Here is a 17,088-nt window from a genome sequence, read left to right as displayed (position 1 = left end):
ACCACGCGCGATAGGAATAAGTTAACGTTGCGCCACCGACTCGTCTCGTCGCGAGGAACTCGTCGGGGAATTTTTTAATTTGTCACCCCGAAAGCAGCGCAAAGATTAATATAGCGGAGTCGTTCGTCATTTTCGCGAGAGTAATTACATTCCTGGTGGTCGACGGTCCCGCGCCGGATATTCCGTTCGGTTCGCGGCGGGAAAAAAGTCGCAATTCGATCGATAGGATCGAAAACTTCGTTTACTCTCCTTTGGCGAGCTCTGCCGCGAAGTTTGCGGACTATCGAACCAGATAGACAGTGGAACGGTTCGTAAAATAATCATCGTGCAACGCGAACGCGCTGGTTAACGTCCAAACGAACGATTCGCGAATTTGTCCTTAACGCTTCGATGTTTTCTATTTTTTTTTCCGCGCGAAAAGTCGACGCCCAATTCGACGAAACTTTCGCGCGAAATAATTATTTCGAAAACGTTCCACGCGTACTTTTTCCAACGACAAACGTACCAAAAGTGAACCATCTGTTCGAAGCTGGACGTTGGAGAAGGTTTAAATGGAAAAATTGTACCCTTTCGAGCGAAGGATACGTAAACAGTTGGACAAGGAATGTTTCAACGATCTCTTCTTCTCTTCAATTGAAATTTTGTTCTTTACTGTGCTTCGTCTAAGAAGACTCGCGCGATACAGAGTCGAAGAGCGTTTGAAACGCGTTGTAAATATAAATCCTCGTCTCGTGTTAAATTTTCCATCTGTTATTTTTCGATCTGCGTAAATCGTTTATTATTGGAATTTCTTCGTTACAGGGGGTGTTGTCGTTAGCCTACCGATGCACGTTAGCGAGAGCGGCGACGAGGGATTGGGCAGCATGTCTCCCGAACCTTTGTCCGTAATAACAGTGACCACAGAGGGACACTCGGTGGTGAACAGCGAGGTGGTAGAGCTCAGACGACAGTTGGAGAGGGAGCGTCACAATAGGCTGCATCTAGAGAAGCAGATGAGAGCCATACAGAGTCAACTCTACCCGGAAAGATTCCGGGACAATCAGCTGATCACTTATCAGCCGCACGAGGTATCGTACAATGACGTGTCGATCGTTTGGAAATTACGATGGTAGCTTGATCCGTTTAACTGTCGTATCAACCGCATACACCTGACAGAGCTTCGGTTAGAATTCTGCGGATTCGTGTCAACTACACGCGGTTGTCAAAGTTCATCTTACCGGTGAACCGTGTCCATCGATGCGCGAACGTGCACGAAAACGTTGAGTAAATTCCAATCGATGATTACAATTTCTATACCCTGGAGATTATCCACGTTCCGCGATCTAACGTTTCTTTATTTTCGACGACACAGGAAAACAATTCATCGAACGCGAAAAGCAAGTTTTATCGGTAACACGGGGAAGACAAACAAAGCCGGTCTTCGATTCGTTTCTATTGATCGTATTCGTCGCGAACCTCTGCTAAATTATGCATTCCGAAAACACTTCGCCAATGGTACAAAATAAACACTGCGGTGCACGGAGGCTGGCCCAGCTTCGCGAAACATCACGTTGCGTCGCGGACCGCATAAATAACGTAATTAATATCGATGGTACCGAAGAATAATTTCATTCCGCACTGTTTATCAACGCGTCCGAGTATCTCGCGCGGCTCTCTCGGGGATCTTTTACGAAACCGCCATGGGAAAGTGAAACTATAAAAAATTTCGAACCCGTGTTCCGCGAATCGACGAAGAAGTTCGCGGAAGAGGACACGGTTTCGAAAAGTATGATATTCCGATCGAAGAAGAGAACAAAACCGATCCGGAGACTCGTTAAAAACTTTCATCCGTGAAAACGTACGTTTTCCAAACGTGGTTTCGGAGATTGAGTACCGTTCGTGGTTTTCAAGTGTATCCAGTGTCGTTCTTGAAAAGCGTTTCGTTAGAATTTCGGTAAGGTTCGTTTAAAATTTGATAAAAAAAAATTGACACGTTTCTTAAACAGGCAAGATTCGTATAATTTGTACACATTCGTACCAATGTGTACACAGTACTACCCGTATATACGAAACGATTTTTGCCCGGATACACGAAACGGTGTAACTTCCTGGTTATTTATTATATCGTCGAACCATTGACGCAACAAATCGACCGTTCCGTAGCTCTTGCTCGATTATGAAAATTTCATTCCTCATTTAACGACTTTATTCGCCTTGTAACGAGGAAAAATAATACAGGTTCGAGTACAACGTGTACAGCTAGAAAATCATCATCGACGATCGTACTTGACGTTGGTCCCTCTCGAGAATCAACGCGTCACGGATATACGACGCGCGGTAGCCAACGTGTTAAACGTTGTATTATCCGGACAACTTTAATAAGATCCCCGAGGGAGTGGCTCGAGGGAAGTGGTGGGGGTTATCGTGAGCGCTGACCAACGTAGGGGCCCCTCACGGTCTGTTTTCCCCCTCCGATTATCCCCTCTCATCCTTCGCGCGTAGCATCGTCTACGAGACCCCTCGTCTTGCCACGCGTGGGTCTTTTTGGACCCATGGAGACTTTCGCACCGCTCGTTTATACCGTTAGTGGAACTTTGCTTGAAAATTAAAAGACGTACGACGAGGTAATGGAATTTTTATTCGAAATACTTGCGCGAGTTCGGAATACGGGTCTATCCGAACCCAAGGGTTATCTCCAGCACGGTCACCTAAACCGCTGGTACTGGGAGGGTTTTAAATGGTCGTGCGATGCGTCGCGTGTCACGGGAACACTCGTTCGAGCCAATCCATTGCCCTGAATGAAATTTCCACGCACAGGTGATCGAACACACGGACAACGTGATCGCTCAGGAGACCGAGGAAGCGGTCGCCGCGCTTCAGGTAGTCTCGGTGGTGTCCCTGCCACCGATCGGTTCGACCCAAACCGTCGAAACGTCTAGTCCCGACCCGAGTTCACCGCCCCTGTCACCGCAGCCGGCCGACATGGTGCCGGAGGACATCAAGGAGGAGGAAATGTGCCCGGGTAGCCCGAAGATCGTCGCGTTCAGCCAGAATCAGGCGTTCGCCACCATCGAGGAGCAAACCACCGCCGACTCGTTCTCCTCGTCGAGTCGCGTCACATACGCCTCGAGTACAGGGGACTTCAAAACCTCGTCACCGCAGTACATCACCGCGAGCCCTAGCAGGCCGTTCTCACCGGTCGCCGAACCGCAGCGGTTACCCAGCGTCCTGGAGGCGGCGATAAAAGCGGAACCGAAGGTCGAGGTTGAAAGGTGAGCGTTGACCAATTCTTGTACCGCGTGTCGGGAAATTTCTCAATTGGATAAGATTTACTCATCGAGACAATAGAGATCCCATTTATCGGATCTCTTCTCGAGCTTCGGCTCGAATGTTGAACCACCGACAGGGCTAGACGATAACCAAACAATTGCCTAGAGTTTCTACCGTTTCAAGATTTTCCGCTCTGTTCGCGATACATAGATTGCACGGAGTGTCCTGTGGCACACGGAGACAACGTTCAGGTGGACAGATCGATCGAAACGATGGAAAGGAGTTTGCACAAACGTGCGTATGTATTTGACCTTGCGTTCGAGTCGCTACGAGTTTCGCGTCACAGTCGTTCTTTCGCTACGCGGAAGTAGCCGCGGAGAATGCTCATCGACGGTATCGAAATACTTCGCGAGAGGTCTTCTAGGCTTACTCGCGAGAGGTGACATCTGGACGAACGGAGAACGCAAGAATTTCGTACGTGTTTCGCGATGGACGAGCGAAGAACAAACTCGCCGTGACTCGAGAAACAAGGTCAGATAAGAACGTACCGTTTACGCGAACTTTCTTCCGGTTTGCCACGTGTCGCGGGACACCCTGCCCGGAGGAAACGATAAAGAAAAATACCAAGTCTCCGAGAGGACGAAAGTTTACTTAGATTTCGTACGTTTCATTGTTTCGAGGTTAAAGCTCAAGGGTCGTGGAGAACGACCGATCGATATCGGTGTTTTCTAAAACGGGACGGCGGGGGACTCCCGGAGAGCGGGGTCTCGCGATCTCGATCCGAATCGGATTGAAAAGAATCGGTGATACGGAGAGACACGTGGAGAACTAAAATACCGGTAGCCATCGATCGCGGGATTTCATATTTTGCTCGAATCGTCGGGATTGCCAGTTTCCTCGTCGAGTTCTTGCCGAAGAGCAACCGCGCGTAACACAGTTGAGGGAACGGATCGATCGTGGTGTTCGTTCGTTCGTATCGACGAACTTAACCTCCGAACGCCATCGAGTATCTCGGTAATCGTTGATATTGCAGGTTGCCGTCGCCGTCGAACTCCTTGGACGACGGTACACCCCAGGCGAGGTTGTATCTGGCGAACACCTCTCGACAGAATCTGGAAACGATCGTCGAGGCGATACGTCACCTCGAGGGCGACCATCTGTTCAGCGACGAGCCGGCGCAGGACGTGCCACTCGCGTTGACCAACAAACAAACGGCGAACACGGCGACGAAGACCCCGACGTCCACGGCCACATCGTCCACGGCGAAGCAACGGTTACTGCCGGCCGAGTTCCTCCAGTTCCACAGACACCAGCAGACCCAGCAGCGACCGGGCGTGATCGTGGTGAAGCACTCGTGATCGAAAGGCGCGCCGCGATCGGTAAACTGAACGCGCTCGCCGCGACCGAACGGCCTCCGCTCGGGAAAGAACTAAAGAAAGAAAGAAAGAAAGAAAGATAGAAAGATAGAAAGATAGAAAGAAAGAAAGAAAAAAAAGCAAACAAACGAATAATAGAAGCACCCCTCGCGACGCGTTCCGGACACAAGAGGAACTACCCGTATAAGAACCGTTAATTTTCGTCCAAGTGCGAGCCGCGCTCTCGAGAGCGCGCGATATACGAGACGAGAATACGGGAGAATCGCTCGCGCGACAGTTTTATCTGGACGCTACGGAGCCCCGTGTAGGCACACGCGTGTTTCTTCTTTCCTCGATGAGGACGATCGACGCTCGGCGACGATGGCCTCCTTGCGCTCGGCGTTGATCACCGACCGTACGGACAACCGACGAGTCTGGGGTCCGGTGTTTTTCTCTCGTATGTTCCTACTGCCCGTCGTCCGCCTTCGTTTCGAACCGTTCAACGAACGCGCGTTTTCGTTCGCTCTGTCTGTCCACGATCGCCGCGACGAAACATCGGAAAAGGAGGAGGGAAAAAAAAGATTCGAAGAAAAAACTGTCGTCGTTTCTCGCGTTCGATGGACGTCGATCGACCGCGATCGATGAATCTCGCTCACTCGCGCTCGAGATATCGACGCCGATCGAGAAACTCGAAACGAAGGTGGGGCCAAGTCGAAGCTCGACGAAAGGATCCTCGCCCACCGAGTCGTCGAAACGTCTCCGATAAGAACAACTATAACAACAACAACAACAACAACAACAATTTCCTCTACGTCCCTACCTTTTACTTCTTGTAAATACCACCGATATGCATACTGTTCCTCCGATGTGTCGTTCGCGAACTCGTTCGCGCGAAAACGCGACCACGATGACGACGAGGACGACAACGATGACGACGACGACGACGAACGATGACGACGACGACGACGATGACGATGACGATGACGATGACGATGATAACGATCCCACGACGTCCCGAATCTCGAAACGATTCACCATTCTGCTGCACTTCCCGGTTCGAATCGTCTCAGTCTCCGTTCACCCCATCCCTCCTTAACCCTGGTTCATCCCCTGAAACTACTACCCCCCGCACTTTCATGTGTGTACTCCCTTCGCGAATCGAGACAGCGAAGCGGGCGTTTCCCCTCGTTGATGTTGCGAGGCAGGATTTTCATTTTTCTAGACTTAAGCGACTTGCTACCACAATAATAATAATATTAATATTAATTAATTGATTAATTATTAATAATAATTATAATAATAATAATTATAATAATATTCCTAGAATTTAAGGCTGCATATAATGTATTGTACCGATATATACATGCATACACACGATATATACGTATATACACGCATATTGATCCTCCAGTGTATATACATGTATGTGCATATATATGTGTATACGTGTATATGTAGATATATAAGTATATATATATATATACATACATACATACATACATACATACATACATACATACATACATAATGAACATATATACATATATATATTATATTATATATATATATCTATATATATTATATATGTATACGTGAACACTTATTTACGTTCTTTTTTTACATTGTTACGAGAATTAATGAAAAAACAAAAAGAATGAAAAAGTATACACTCGACGACGCCAGGGCGATATCCATTCACTTTTTGAGACCGACGCGTACGAGTCATCTTTCTTTTTTTTTCTAATTTTTTTTTCTCTTTTTTTTTTTCTCTCTTGTTCCCCTCGACACATTCGAACCCGGGGCTACCATTTTCGAAGCTTGCCGCGACGACGAGAATGGACCGCGATTACTGAACAACAGCAACGATAATATTAAAACGGTCAATCGACACGCAAACACGTACAGACACACGGAAACACAGACACACACACTCGTACATACGCAAACCGCGATCGCGAACGACGCGGGCGCGTGTGTATTCACACGTTACACGCATGCTTAATATTTGACACACATTAAGATGCACCCCGACGACGGCCGACGGAGCCGAGGGACTCTTTCGGTGATGAAAAGAAAAAGAAAAAAAAAGAAAAAGGAAAAAAAAAAAAAGAAAAAGAAACTTGATCTCCCTCGAAGCGTTCTCGTCGCGCCGTTCGCGGTTGCACGAGTGTAGGTGGGGGCCAGGGGGCGATAGATCGCGGACCGAAATTCCGTTTAATCTGTGCCAAATATCGAGTACCCAGACTTTTGTTCCTTTGTAGATACGTAGTGCCAGCGCGCGACCAATGGCGGATCGGTCGAGGAGGATCGTTCCCACCCTCGCGCGGTATCCTTTCGACGAGAGATTTTTCGATCGCTTTGAAGGCTCTCTCTTCGCGACGGTGGACTTTCTCTGATTACATTAAAAGAAAAAAGAAAAAAAGAAGCGTCGTTCGCTCCAACGAAACCTCTCTCTCCACCAAGAAGGTTGAATCGGAGTCTCGGTGGGATCCTCGATGAAAATGATCCTCGCGATCTTTTTCTCCCGTTTCTCGTCCAACGAAGAGAGACGAGTACGAGCAAAGTTCGAAGATACATTTCGCGTGTTTCGAGGGTGGGAACGATCGACCGGGAGCCCCGAGGACAGGACCGATTCGCCCCGGTGAACTATAATCCTTAGGTGGGACACGGGAAGCGTTTCCGTTTCCACGCACGCGCGCATGTATAATATCTCTCTCTTTTGCGTTCGCGACGCGTTTTCGCCGCGTTTCCACCGTATCTTTTCTCCCGTTCATCTTTTTCTTTTTGTTTTTTTTTTTCTTTTTTTTTTTGTATTTTTTTCCTCCCTCCTCCCCCGTTTCTTTTTCTCTCTTCGCGTCTTCGTTTTCTTTTTCTTTGCGTTCGATCGAATCGCCGACGACGGATCGTCGACTTCAATGGACTGATAATCACCGATAATCCGATAGACCAATTCTTCGCGAGCCGATCGAAGGGAAGAAAGAAAAAAAAAAAAAAAGAAAGAAAAAGTATAACGATTGCGAGTCGTACGGACCGGATCCTCTCGATCGCGCGAGGAAAACGCGATCAGGACGAGAGACGGTGATCGTTCATTTTCCACGTGTTTGAACTGAGGGGGCGTCGCGACGTATCGGAGACGCGAACACGCGCGGCGTGTTTCGGGCTCTCGAGCGACGACGCGCGCAATATGCCTATGCGAAGGATTAATTTTAGGTACTTGTTTAAGAGTATGTACGCCAAGGAAGCGAGCGAGACGGGAGAGAGAGAGAGAGAGAGATGGGGAGCGGGGGGAGAGGGGCGCATAAACTGACGATTTAAACAAAAAAAAAACAAGGTGTATGGTTAAGCGAAACAAGTTTAGTTAACGTTTAGCGGTTAGAATACGTAGGAATTGTTAGCCGAGTACACGATGAAAATACAACCAAGTTATTAATATTGTCTATCGGTATGATAAATGTGAAACGCTAATCCGTAATTGTAACTGTGTGTATATACTATTTAGCGATGTTACGTACGTTATACACGCGATTACCTAAACGAGCGTGCGACGTTGATGGGATAAGCTTGCGAACGATACGAAACTAAAAAAAAAAGAGAGAGAGAGAGTGAGAGAGTGAGAGTGAGAAAGAAGAAGAGACGAAACGAAGAAATCGCGATCTCTGTTTCGTGCCCGGATTTTTTTCTATCGCGTTCGTTCATCGTTTTTCGACGCCTCTCGATCATTTCGATCGGGTTTTTCGCACTACGGAACCTTTCGTTTTTTCATTCACGCATGAACGTTGCTTTCGGTTCGTCGAGGTCACTTCTCAACGTTCCAGTTTCAATTCTTACGCTTCCCGTGAAAATCACTCGAATCTTCTCTAAAATAAAGATGGGCCTAGTATCCTCGAACACCGCGTGTATCGAATCGATCCACGTCTATGGTTGTCGGTTGCCCTAGCGAAGCTTCCTTCGTTTTCGTTTCTTTCAAAATTCTTCGACGTACACACCGTCATCGAGCCGAAGAAGACATTCGCGACACCCTGTAAAATTTACGTCTACGAAACGAGACGGAAGGATAGAAACAATTCAAACGTTGCTTTCTTTGCTATCGTATTCGTAAGTAGGTCTCTTAAATCTTTCACCGTTTCTAAACCATATCTTTTCCCGATCACATGGGGAAATCGATCTCGAGGTAATCCGAAAGAGGTCACAGTCGAGAAATTATTTATCGCTTTATCACGAAGCCTGTATTTAGTTTAACCGATACGTATTCCTTTTCTACGGGAGCGATTCCTCGATATTCTCTGTTAACGAACGGAATGAATAACGTGTATTCGTTTCCAAGATGGGGAGGTTAAAGACGGAGTTAATTTTTGAAAATGGATCGAAAGAGTCGTTGGGTCGTCGTCTCGTCGAGTCCACTGTCGTCGTTCGCGTATCACTGTCGTGAGATTCGCGCGAAGTTTATCTCGGCTTGTTCTTCTTCTTCTTCTTCTTCTTCTTCTTCTTCTCTAGGAGAACTTTCGGCGACGTTTCGCGACGACGTCGAAACGCGTTCGCAATTTCGCAGACGAGGCACGAAACGGCGCTCGCGATTCCAAGACGAACCTACGATCCGCGACGAGAGTGTAATTAACGCGTCTTGGATGTATTCGGAGAAGAAGCATCCCTCGAGGGACGCGACACGTACAATCGGCATCTCGACGTCGATGTTCGCGCGAGGACGCACGAGGGCCTAAGAAGTCGTGACACGAGTTTCTTCGGTCGTTCCCCAACCGTCTTCTGCTTTTTCGTTTCTTTTTTTTTCCCCCTTTTTCTTGTTTTTTCCTTCTCTTTTTCTCATTCCTCGACGATTTTTCCGAACGAATCTCGCCAGCTTTCTTTCGCGAACGTCCAACAACCCCTCGCGCTCCATCCCCCGTTACGAGGCAATCTCTGATCGCGTGTACGCTCACGATCGAGATCTCTCTTCCCGATCACGCGACGCGTTTTATATTTTTCCTTTCGGGGGATTTTTGTTTTTTTTTTTTTTCGTTTTCTTCGTCGACGCGTTCCTCGCCACGCGATGCTTCCACGGGGAGAGAAGATCGAGAGAAATTCTCGCGTTTCGTGGAATCGAACGACGATTTCGTAACGAAAGTGTACGACAACGATCGTACAACTCACGAAGAGAGACGTCTCGATTGTTCGATCGCGAATCGACTCCGAAATATTTACCAACGAATCTTTTTCACATTTATCGAGGGAGTTCGGTGATCGTGAGAATACGTTCGTTATTGCAACGCGCTCGCTACTCGCGCGAAAATATTGTTCGAGCTTCGAAGTATTATGCGCTACGCGATAGAAAATATTATTACAATTACGGAGAAAGTAACGTGCTCGGTTTTTAACGTACGAAACGAAGAGAGTCCTTTGCGAAACGTTTTTGTAAAACGATATTGCTTACACGTTTCTATTCGAGACAGTTTTGATTCGATTCGACGATAATTGTGCTCGCGAGTGCAGCGAATCGAACGATTTTATAACGCGTTAAGAACCGACTTGCAAATTGCTACCGATGCGTTAAATGTCGACGATAAAAAGTTTACCAACGATCAACGCGAACGATTATTCCGTTTCGCGTACACAATTAACGCATTTTTAGCGATCCACGTAGACACGCTCGATTTGTATTTAACGCGTTAGAGAAACGAATCGAATCGATTCGATTTTACGCTCAAATTCCTTTACGAGTATAATTTATCGAATCGACGAAAAAAAGAACCGTGTACGTAAATGTTTCTTCGGATGAAAAAAATCAAATTCCAATCGCTAATTGAGCTCGAAAGCCGAGAATCTCAAGACTGTCGTCGTACCAAAGATAAAACGTGAAAAATTTACGTCGAAGTATCGTGCATCGTTTGTTGTGTTCGAAATTATTAGAAATTCGTTAATCGTGAATATTTACACGCTCGAAGAATAGTAAAATTTAACGAAGTTTACGTTACGAAAAATAAGAATCGATAAAACGCTTTTACGCGATGGTACAACATTTAACGCGTTATCGACGAACCGTTCCGTATTCCAGTCGTGTTCAGATTTATTGGAAATTTCAAATTCGTGTATTTAAAATAAATGTATTCGGAGCGCAGAAAAGAAGGCAGAAGAAGGAGCAAACCTTAAAGAAATCGAACGGTGAACGCAGTCGTATTTTAGGATGAAAAATTAAAGGATAACGAGATTGGTACGATGTCGCGCGATGTTTTAAACATTGTACTCGCGTAAACAAGAAACGAGCTCAAAGTCGACGCACAGGTCGGTACATCTTCGATCGACAATGCGTGAATAGGTTTTTTCGTGTCGAAAAACATTCACCTTTGCGTAAAGTATTCTCACCGGATCTGCAAATAAATCACGCGGGTCGGTAGGTTCCCCGCTGGAACGTACTCGGCAACGTTTCGCAGCGATTGACGCGCTAACTATTGCAAATTATAAATCAACCGACGATTTCCCACTCAACGCGCGCGATTATTAGATGATTGCTAGAATCACGAAGACGTGGAACTACGTCATTGACTCTCGGCTTTGGACATAAAAAGAGACGGTCCGCGTCATCGGGTCTCGGGTTTGCGCGGGAAAAGACGCGGAACGGCGTCATTGGCCGCGAAACTGTCAAGACGTCGTTGACGGAGAAATTACTCGTAAGGTCTCGTGGCAAGGAACGTGTTTGAGCGCGTCCACGCGTGTTTGCGAATAAGCGCGTACAATGTACACGGGACTGTTGCGCGCACACACCGCGCACGAGTAAGAAAATACACGGACACGCGTACACGCACCTACACCGCTTATTTTACGAGCGTTTAGGTGAAAAAACCTTCCCGAGGGTTCGCGCGGAGACTCGAGCGGATCACGTTTTCTCTCTCGAGTCGCCGCGAACGTCTCGACTGGATTTTTTGCTTCTGCGCGCACATAAACACCTACGATAATCGCCACCACACGCGTGCGCGTCTATATTCGGCTCAACCACACGCAAACGCGTCTATATTTAGTCGAACCGCGTGCCAAACGCGTTTACATTCGGTACAATTGGATACCGAACGCGTCTACGTTTGGCAGAACCACATACCGAGCGCGTGTACATTCGTTGAAACTACATACCAATCGCGTCTGCATTTGGCAGAACCACGTGTGCAACTACATTCGGTCGAAATATATACCACAGGCGCCTACGTGCAACGGAATTAGATATCAAACGCATCTATACTCGACAGAACCACGCGTCAAACGCATCTACGTTTGACAGGAAGGTACACCAAACGGCTCCACGCATAATATAACTATCAAACGCGTCTACGCGAAACAGAAACATACACCACACGCGTCTACACGCTACAGAATTAGATACCAAACGCATCTATACTCGACCGAACCAGATATCAAACGCGTCAACGTTTGCCAGAATCACGCGTCAAACGCATTTACATCCGGTAGAAACGTACGTCAAACGACTCTACGCATAATAAAACCATCGAACGCAAAACAGAACCAGATATCACACACATCTACGCGCAACTGAATCGGATATCGAGCCGGTCCACGTTCGAATCACGCGTCAAACGCGTCTACATTCGACAGAAACGAGCATCGAACACCTCCACGCGCGACAAAACCGTATAAAACGTGTCTACGCGAAACGGAACGAGATACCAAACGCATCTACACTCGGCGCGACAAGGTGTCGAACGTGTCTACACGCAAAAAAACTCGATCCCAAACGCGTTGGAATGTACCAAACGCGTCTACACTCGACGGATCCAGATACAAAGCCCATCCATATTCAGCGAAACCGCATTCCAGGTACATCTACACTCGACAGAACCAGATATCAAACGCGTCTACATTTGGCAGAACTGCATTCCAAGCGCGTCTATACTCGACACAATGATACACGTGCACGCGTGCGCGCGCGCAGCCGGTTTCTGTTCGTTTACACATCTAAACGAGATCCTCGGGAACTAAAAGACCACGCGGAGACCGTAACTTCTCGATTCGGTGCACGGATGATCCCGAGTAAGTCGACTCGCGAGTCGACACGCGTATTCGCGAATCACCGACGATGAAAATCCACCCCTAACCAACTGGACGAGCCAGAGACATTTTTCGAGATGCACGATTCGATCGGAACGTCGCGATCCCACCGAACGATACCGTGTACCGAGTGTCCATCTCGAAATGGAAATCTGGCGCCTCGAGTTTTCGTTCCTCCCTCCTTTTCTCCGTGTTTCTTTCTGTTATTCGACGACGACGACGACAAACTCGAGACTCGTATTCACTCGCGTTCGCGTAAATACGCGTCGATACTCGCGTACGTGGCGGTCGCGAATCTTTTTATAAAAATTTCCAAAATAAGTTCCATGTATTACAGAGTCTCTGTCTCGTTTCCAAGATTCTTGGAGAGTCTTCGCACGCGCCGCGTACGGTTGGACGGTTCGAGCGAGAAGAGTTGAAAAGACGAGAAAAATGCAAAAAAATAAAAAATAAAAAAAAAAGAAAAGACAGAAAAGGAGAAATGACGACGACGACGACGACGACGACGACGACGACGAAGGATTTTCGAGCGGTGGTTACGTCCCCCGTCACGTATTTCCTCCCGTCGCGACAGGTTCTATACACCGCGGTCTCGCGACGATAAAATTTTTCGTTAGAAACAACACGAAAGATTTCTCCATTCTCGGGACGAACCACCGTTCCTCGAAATTCGACGTTTCCGACGCAAACAGCGGAAGGAATGAACGAAAAAGAAAAAAAAAACGACCCTTGTCCACCGCGACGTTTCTTTTTTATCGTTGACTGTACATACGCAGTACACGTACATGTGTGTTTATACGTATACGTATACGTATATGTGTATCCGTATGCATATGTATATGTATATATATATACGCGGAAAACAATGGCTCCTGTGACTTCTTCAGTTTCGTTGAGAGAGAATAAAAAGAAAAAAAAAGAAGAAGAAATGGAAAAACTAACGGTTCGCGCGAAGAATCACGGCTAGTTGCTAAAGAAAACGCTAATGAAAGAGAGAGAAAGAGAACGAGAAAGAGCGCGCGAGTGTGTGACTGTGTGCGCGGTTGTGTGTCGGTTGAATCACCGAGAGGGAGAAGCAGCGACGAAGACGAAGAAGAAGAAGAAGATGAAGAAGTATAAGAAGAAAAAGAAAAGAAAACGAAGAATCCTTTTAATGTTTAGACGAGCGTGGCTGTGCAGTTTAGCGAGCGACTATAAATTAAATCTAGGAAGACAAGTTTTACCGTTTAAGGCTAACTCGATATTCGCGCACTCCCTCGCGGCAAATGGCGACCGAAAGCTGCGCTTCTCGAACCTTCGGGGACGAAACGAACGAGACCGTTTCCCAATTTCGGTGGACCGCCGCTCGTTCATTTCCGCTTTCTTCGTCCTGCGCGGCTCGGGAACCACTCGAAGTCACTACGTCCGCGATGGAGGACGCGGAACCGTTCCGCGCGCGTGTCGAACCAAGTCTCCTCGATCCATCGAATTCGATCGATCGATCGACGACGAGGACGCACACGACGAACCAAGTCCCGAACAACTCGACCGAAAGAGATAACCGTGAGAGAAGCGGCCGCTCTGTGCCTCGGCTAAGGCGACGAAAATTCATTGATCGATACGATTGCTCGTGTGACTATTTTTCTATGGCATCGTGCTTTCGGTCGCCACGGGCCCGTGCACGGGGGAGGGGCAACAACTGAGAAATTAAAGCACTGTGTATAACGTATAAGTCGTAGGATGATACGAAGAAAAGAAAAAAAAAAAATGAAGATCGCGGCCACGATGCCGCGTCGAACGGAGGCGGTTAGAGGAGTAGGGGTGGAAAGCGAGGAGGTTGATGCAGTAGAGGCGATACGTAACGCTATCGAGGGAGTCGAAGCGAGCGATAGAGGTAGAGAGAAAACGAGCTCTTAGCGAGTAAATAAAAGGTAACGGCGGAACGGCTGATTAGATTATAGAGCGGAGCGGGTTCCCGAAAGAGATATGCATTATTTTCCTTTCGAGAACAGAACTGACGAAGTAGCGTTTACAAGGGAAGAAAGGAGGGGACGCGAGAGAAACTGGTCTTCGACGTTCGATTGTCCCCTGTGTGTGCATGTCTGCGTGTGTGTTTGTTCGTTTGTATGTACGCGTGTGGTACGTATGGTTGCGCGCGCGTGTGTTCGCCGAGTACTTGTAATTTGTAAGAGCGACAATGTTTTTCTTTTTTTTTTTTTTTTTCTCAAACTAACGAGAAGAAATACAGTTCTTTTTCCTCTTCGTACGAAGCGAGACCGTTGAAATCAATCCGAAATTACACGACGGGGACTGGCGATGCGCGCCAGTCCTCGAAGTTGGGCATTATTCGCGCACGCGTCGATCACAATCGAGACTACTTCGGTCGCCGGACCGAATTATATTTTAGCCTGACTGCCATGGCAATCTTTCGACGGAATCAGTATCGTTTCGGTCGTTTGGATCCAATTTTGCCGATCGTTCGCTCTCTGCTTGGACATTCGGTTACTTTACTGGATAGCTACTGTTCGCTGATGGAAAGATGTAATTTGGATCGAGTGGAACGTGCGAGAGTTACGTGGACGGTGTCGGGCAATTTTTGCTCGGTCGTAGGTCTTTGAAACCCGATCGAAACATCCGACCCGGTACGATTCTCGATTTCTCCCCGTTGGTCATCTTTTCAATTACGCACAGTACATTTTTTACATTTTCGATACATATTGGAAACGAGGTCGGTGAAAATAATTTGGAACGCTAAGGTTCATCGAAGCGATTCGAAAACGTTCGTATGTTGAACGATGATGATAAAGAAAAAAAAAAAAAAAAAATACGATTTTTAAGTTGCAAACTTTCGAATTCGTCGAAGCGGTGGTGGTTTCGCTTCGTGAATCGTAAATTATTAATTACGAACTCCAACTTGGCAAACCTTCGGTGCTGAAGTTTAACGAGCAAGTTTGCGAACACTTTGTACATTGTTGAAAATTCCGTGGGAACCGTTGCTCCGAAAGTTCGGACGTTAACGAGAAACCGGTGAGTAAATTTTCCCGTAGCGAGATAAAATCGAAACGAAAACAATACGCGAGTACGAAATCGATCACGAAACGTTCCTTTCGTCGGCGTTGTAACTCCTCGATCGCTCTTCAGTTTCCACGGCTTCGATATTCGCACATCCGTGCAATTTTTCGATCGTTCGATCAGCGATACGTAGTTGATGAAAATCAAAACGCTTCGAATTAGCTCGAATCTACGAAAAAATTTTCAAACGATCGTACGATCGGTGTTTCTACCAAAATCGATGCGTACGATTTAAATTTATTCAACGAACCATCGAATCACAGGGAGTGTATTTAATCGTTGTTTATTTTCGATTCACGTCGGGAATAAATATTGCCGAAATGAATGTAGGAAATTCGTAAACAGGTCTACCACGAACGAAACAGTTATTCTATTTTCTAGTACAATATCGTTCGATCGAACGTTCGAGATCTTTTCAAAAATTGATCGCATAAACCAAAAGATAAAATTTACAAGTAATTCCGAGTGTAACGTTTCTCAGTTTATTCCAATGAAAATGCAGTCGACGAAAAGAAACGAACGAAACGTGACTCCTTGTCGTTGCTAATTATTTCTAAAAAATTTTCACTCTTCTCAACAATTCTCCGTTTACTTTCGCAACGACAAAATCTTGCTCGAGATTTGCATTCGTAGGACGCGCCAACCGGAAAAGAATCCTCGTATTTCGCTTCTAGTTCCGATCACGTGACAAGATCGCGTCGAAGAGGGGATCGTTTCTCCGGAGCAGCGGTTCTCAACCTGGTCGGGCTCTCGACACATTGTAGAAGCAGATTGGTAATCATCTTATTCTCGAAACACGATCTAAAGTGGGAAATACCATTTGTGATTCCGAATCGTAAATAGTCGTAGCAACAGTGTCCTGAAACCGTAAGATACAATAAATTCGTACAGTGGCAAGGTCTCCGGGCGCGATAATTAAGGATCGCTGCTCCACGGTTCGTCGAGGCGTAAAGTAACATTTATCGCATACTCGGGCCATTAAATTCGATCGAGCCAACTAACAAGCTCGGAGACCATCCGAGTGCTTTCAGTGCTCGTATTCCCGCGGTGAAGTAACGAAAAAAAGAAAGAAAAAAAAAATGGCGCGCAATTCTGGTGACCTTGACTGGCGGAGACGAGATCGAACCGATTCTTTCGAAGTCACCGACCAATTAACGCGCGATTCCGAGGGGAGTCAAAGACGGATCTCAAGGTTTCGCGAAAGGGGACATCGTAATGGTATTATATTGACCGGGGAGAGTCGACTGTGTTCCTCGTTACGTTTCGCGTGTAGAAAATCATCGGAGCGCGCGAACACGGGGATCAAGGACGACTCGATTCGCGGTAGAAAACCACGATCACACGAATCGATCGATCGAACGACGATTTCTTCGCAAGTGTTTCGAAC

General features: G+C 46.9%; 1 protein-coding gene across 1 annotated transcript in view; it reads left to right on the top strand.

The window, feature by feature from the left end:
• Nucleotides 1–5,999, top strand: part of Crp (transcription factor cropped) — a 254,909-nt gene extending 248,910 nt beyond the window's left edge. The window contains exons 4-6 of the mRNA XM_076325903.1: nt 802–1,067; nt 2,797–3,251; nt 4,283–5,999. Coding sequence (XP_076182018.1) covers nt 802–1,067; nt 2,797–3,251; nt 4,283–4,607 — 1,046 coding nt within the window. The 3' untranslated portion in view covers nt 4,608–5,999. The remainder of the gene's footprint in view (nt 1–801; nt 1,068–2,796; nt 3,252–4,282) is intronic.
• Nucleotides 6,000–17,088: the final 11,089 nt, after the last annotated feature.

This window comes from Ptiloglossa arizonensis, chromosome 13, assembly GCF_051014685.1.
Source record: "Ptiloglossa arizonensis isolate GNS036 chromosome 13, iyPtiAriz1_principal, whole genome shotgun sequence".
Taxonomy (NCBI): Eukaryota; Metazoa; Arthropoda; class Insecta; order Hymenoptera; family Colletidae; genus Ptiloglossa; species Ptiloglossa arizonensis.
This window is presented reverse-complemented; position numbering and strand designations above follow the sequence as displayed.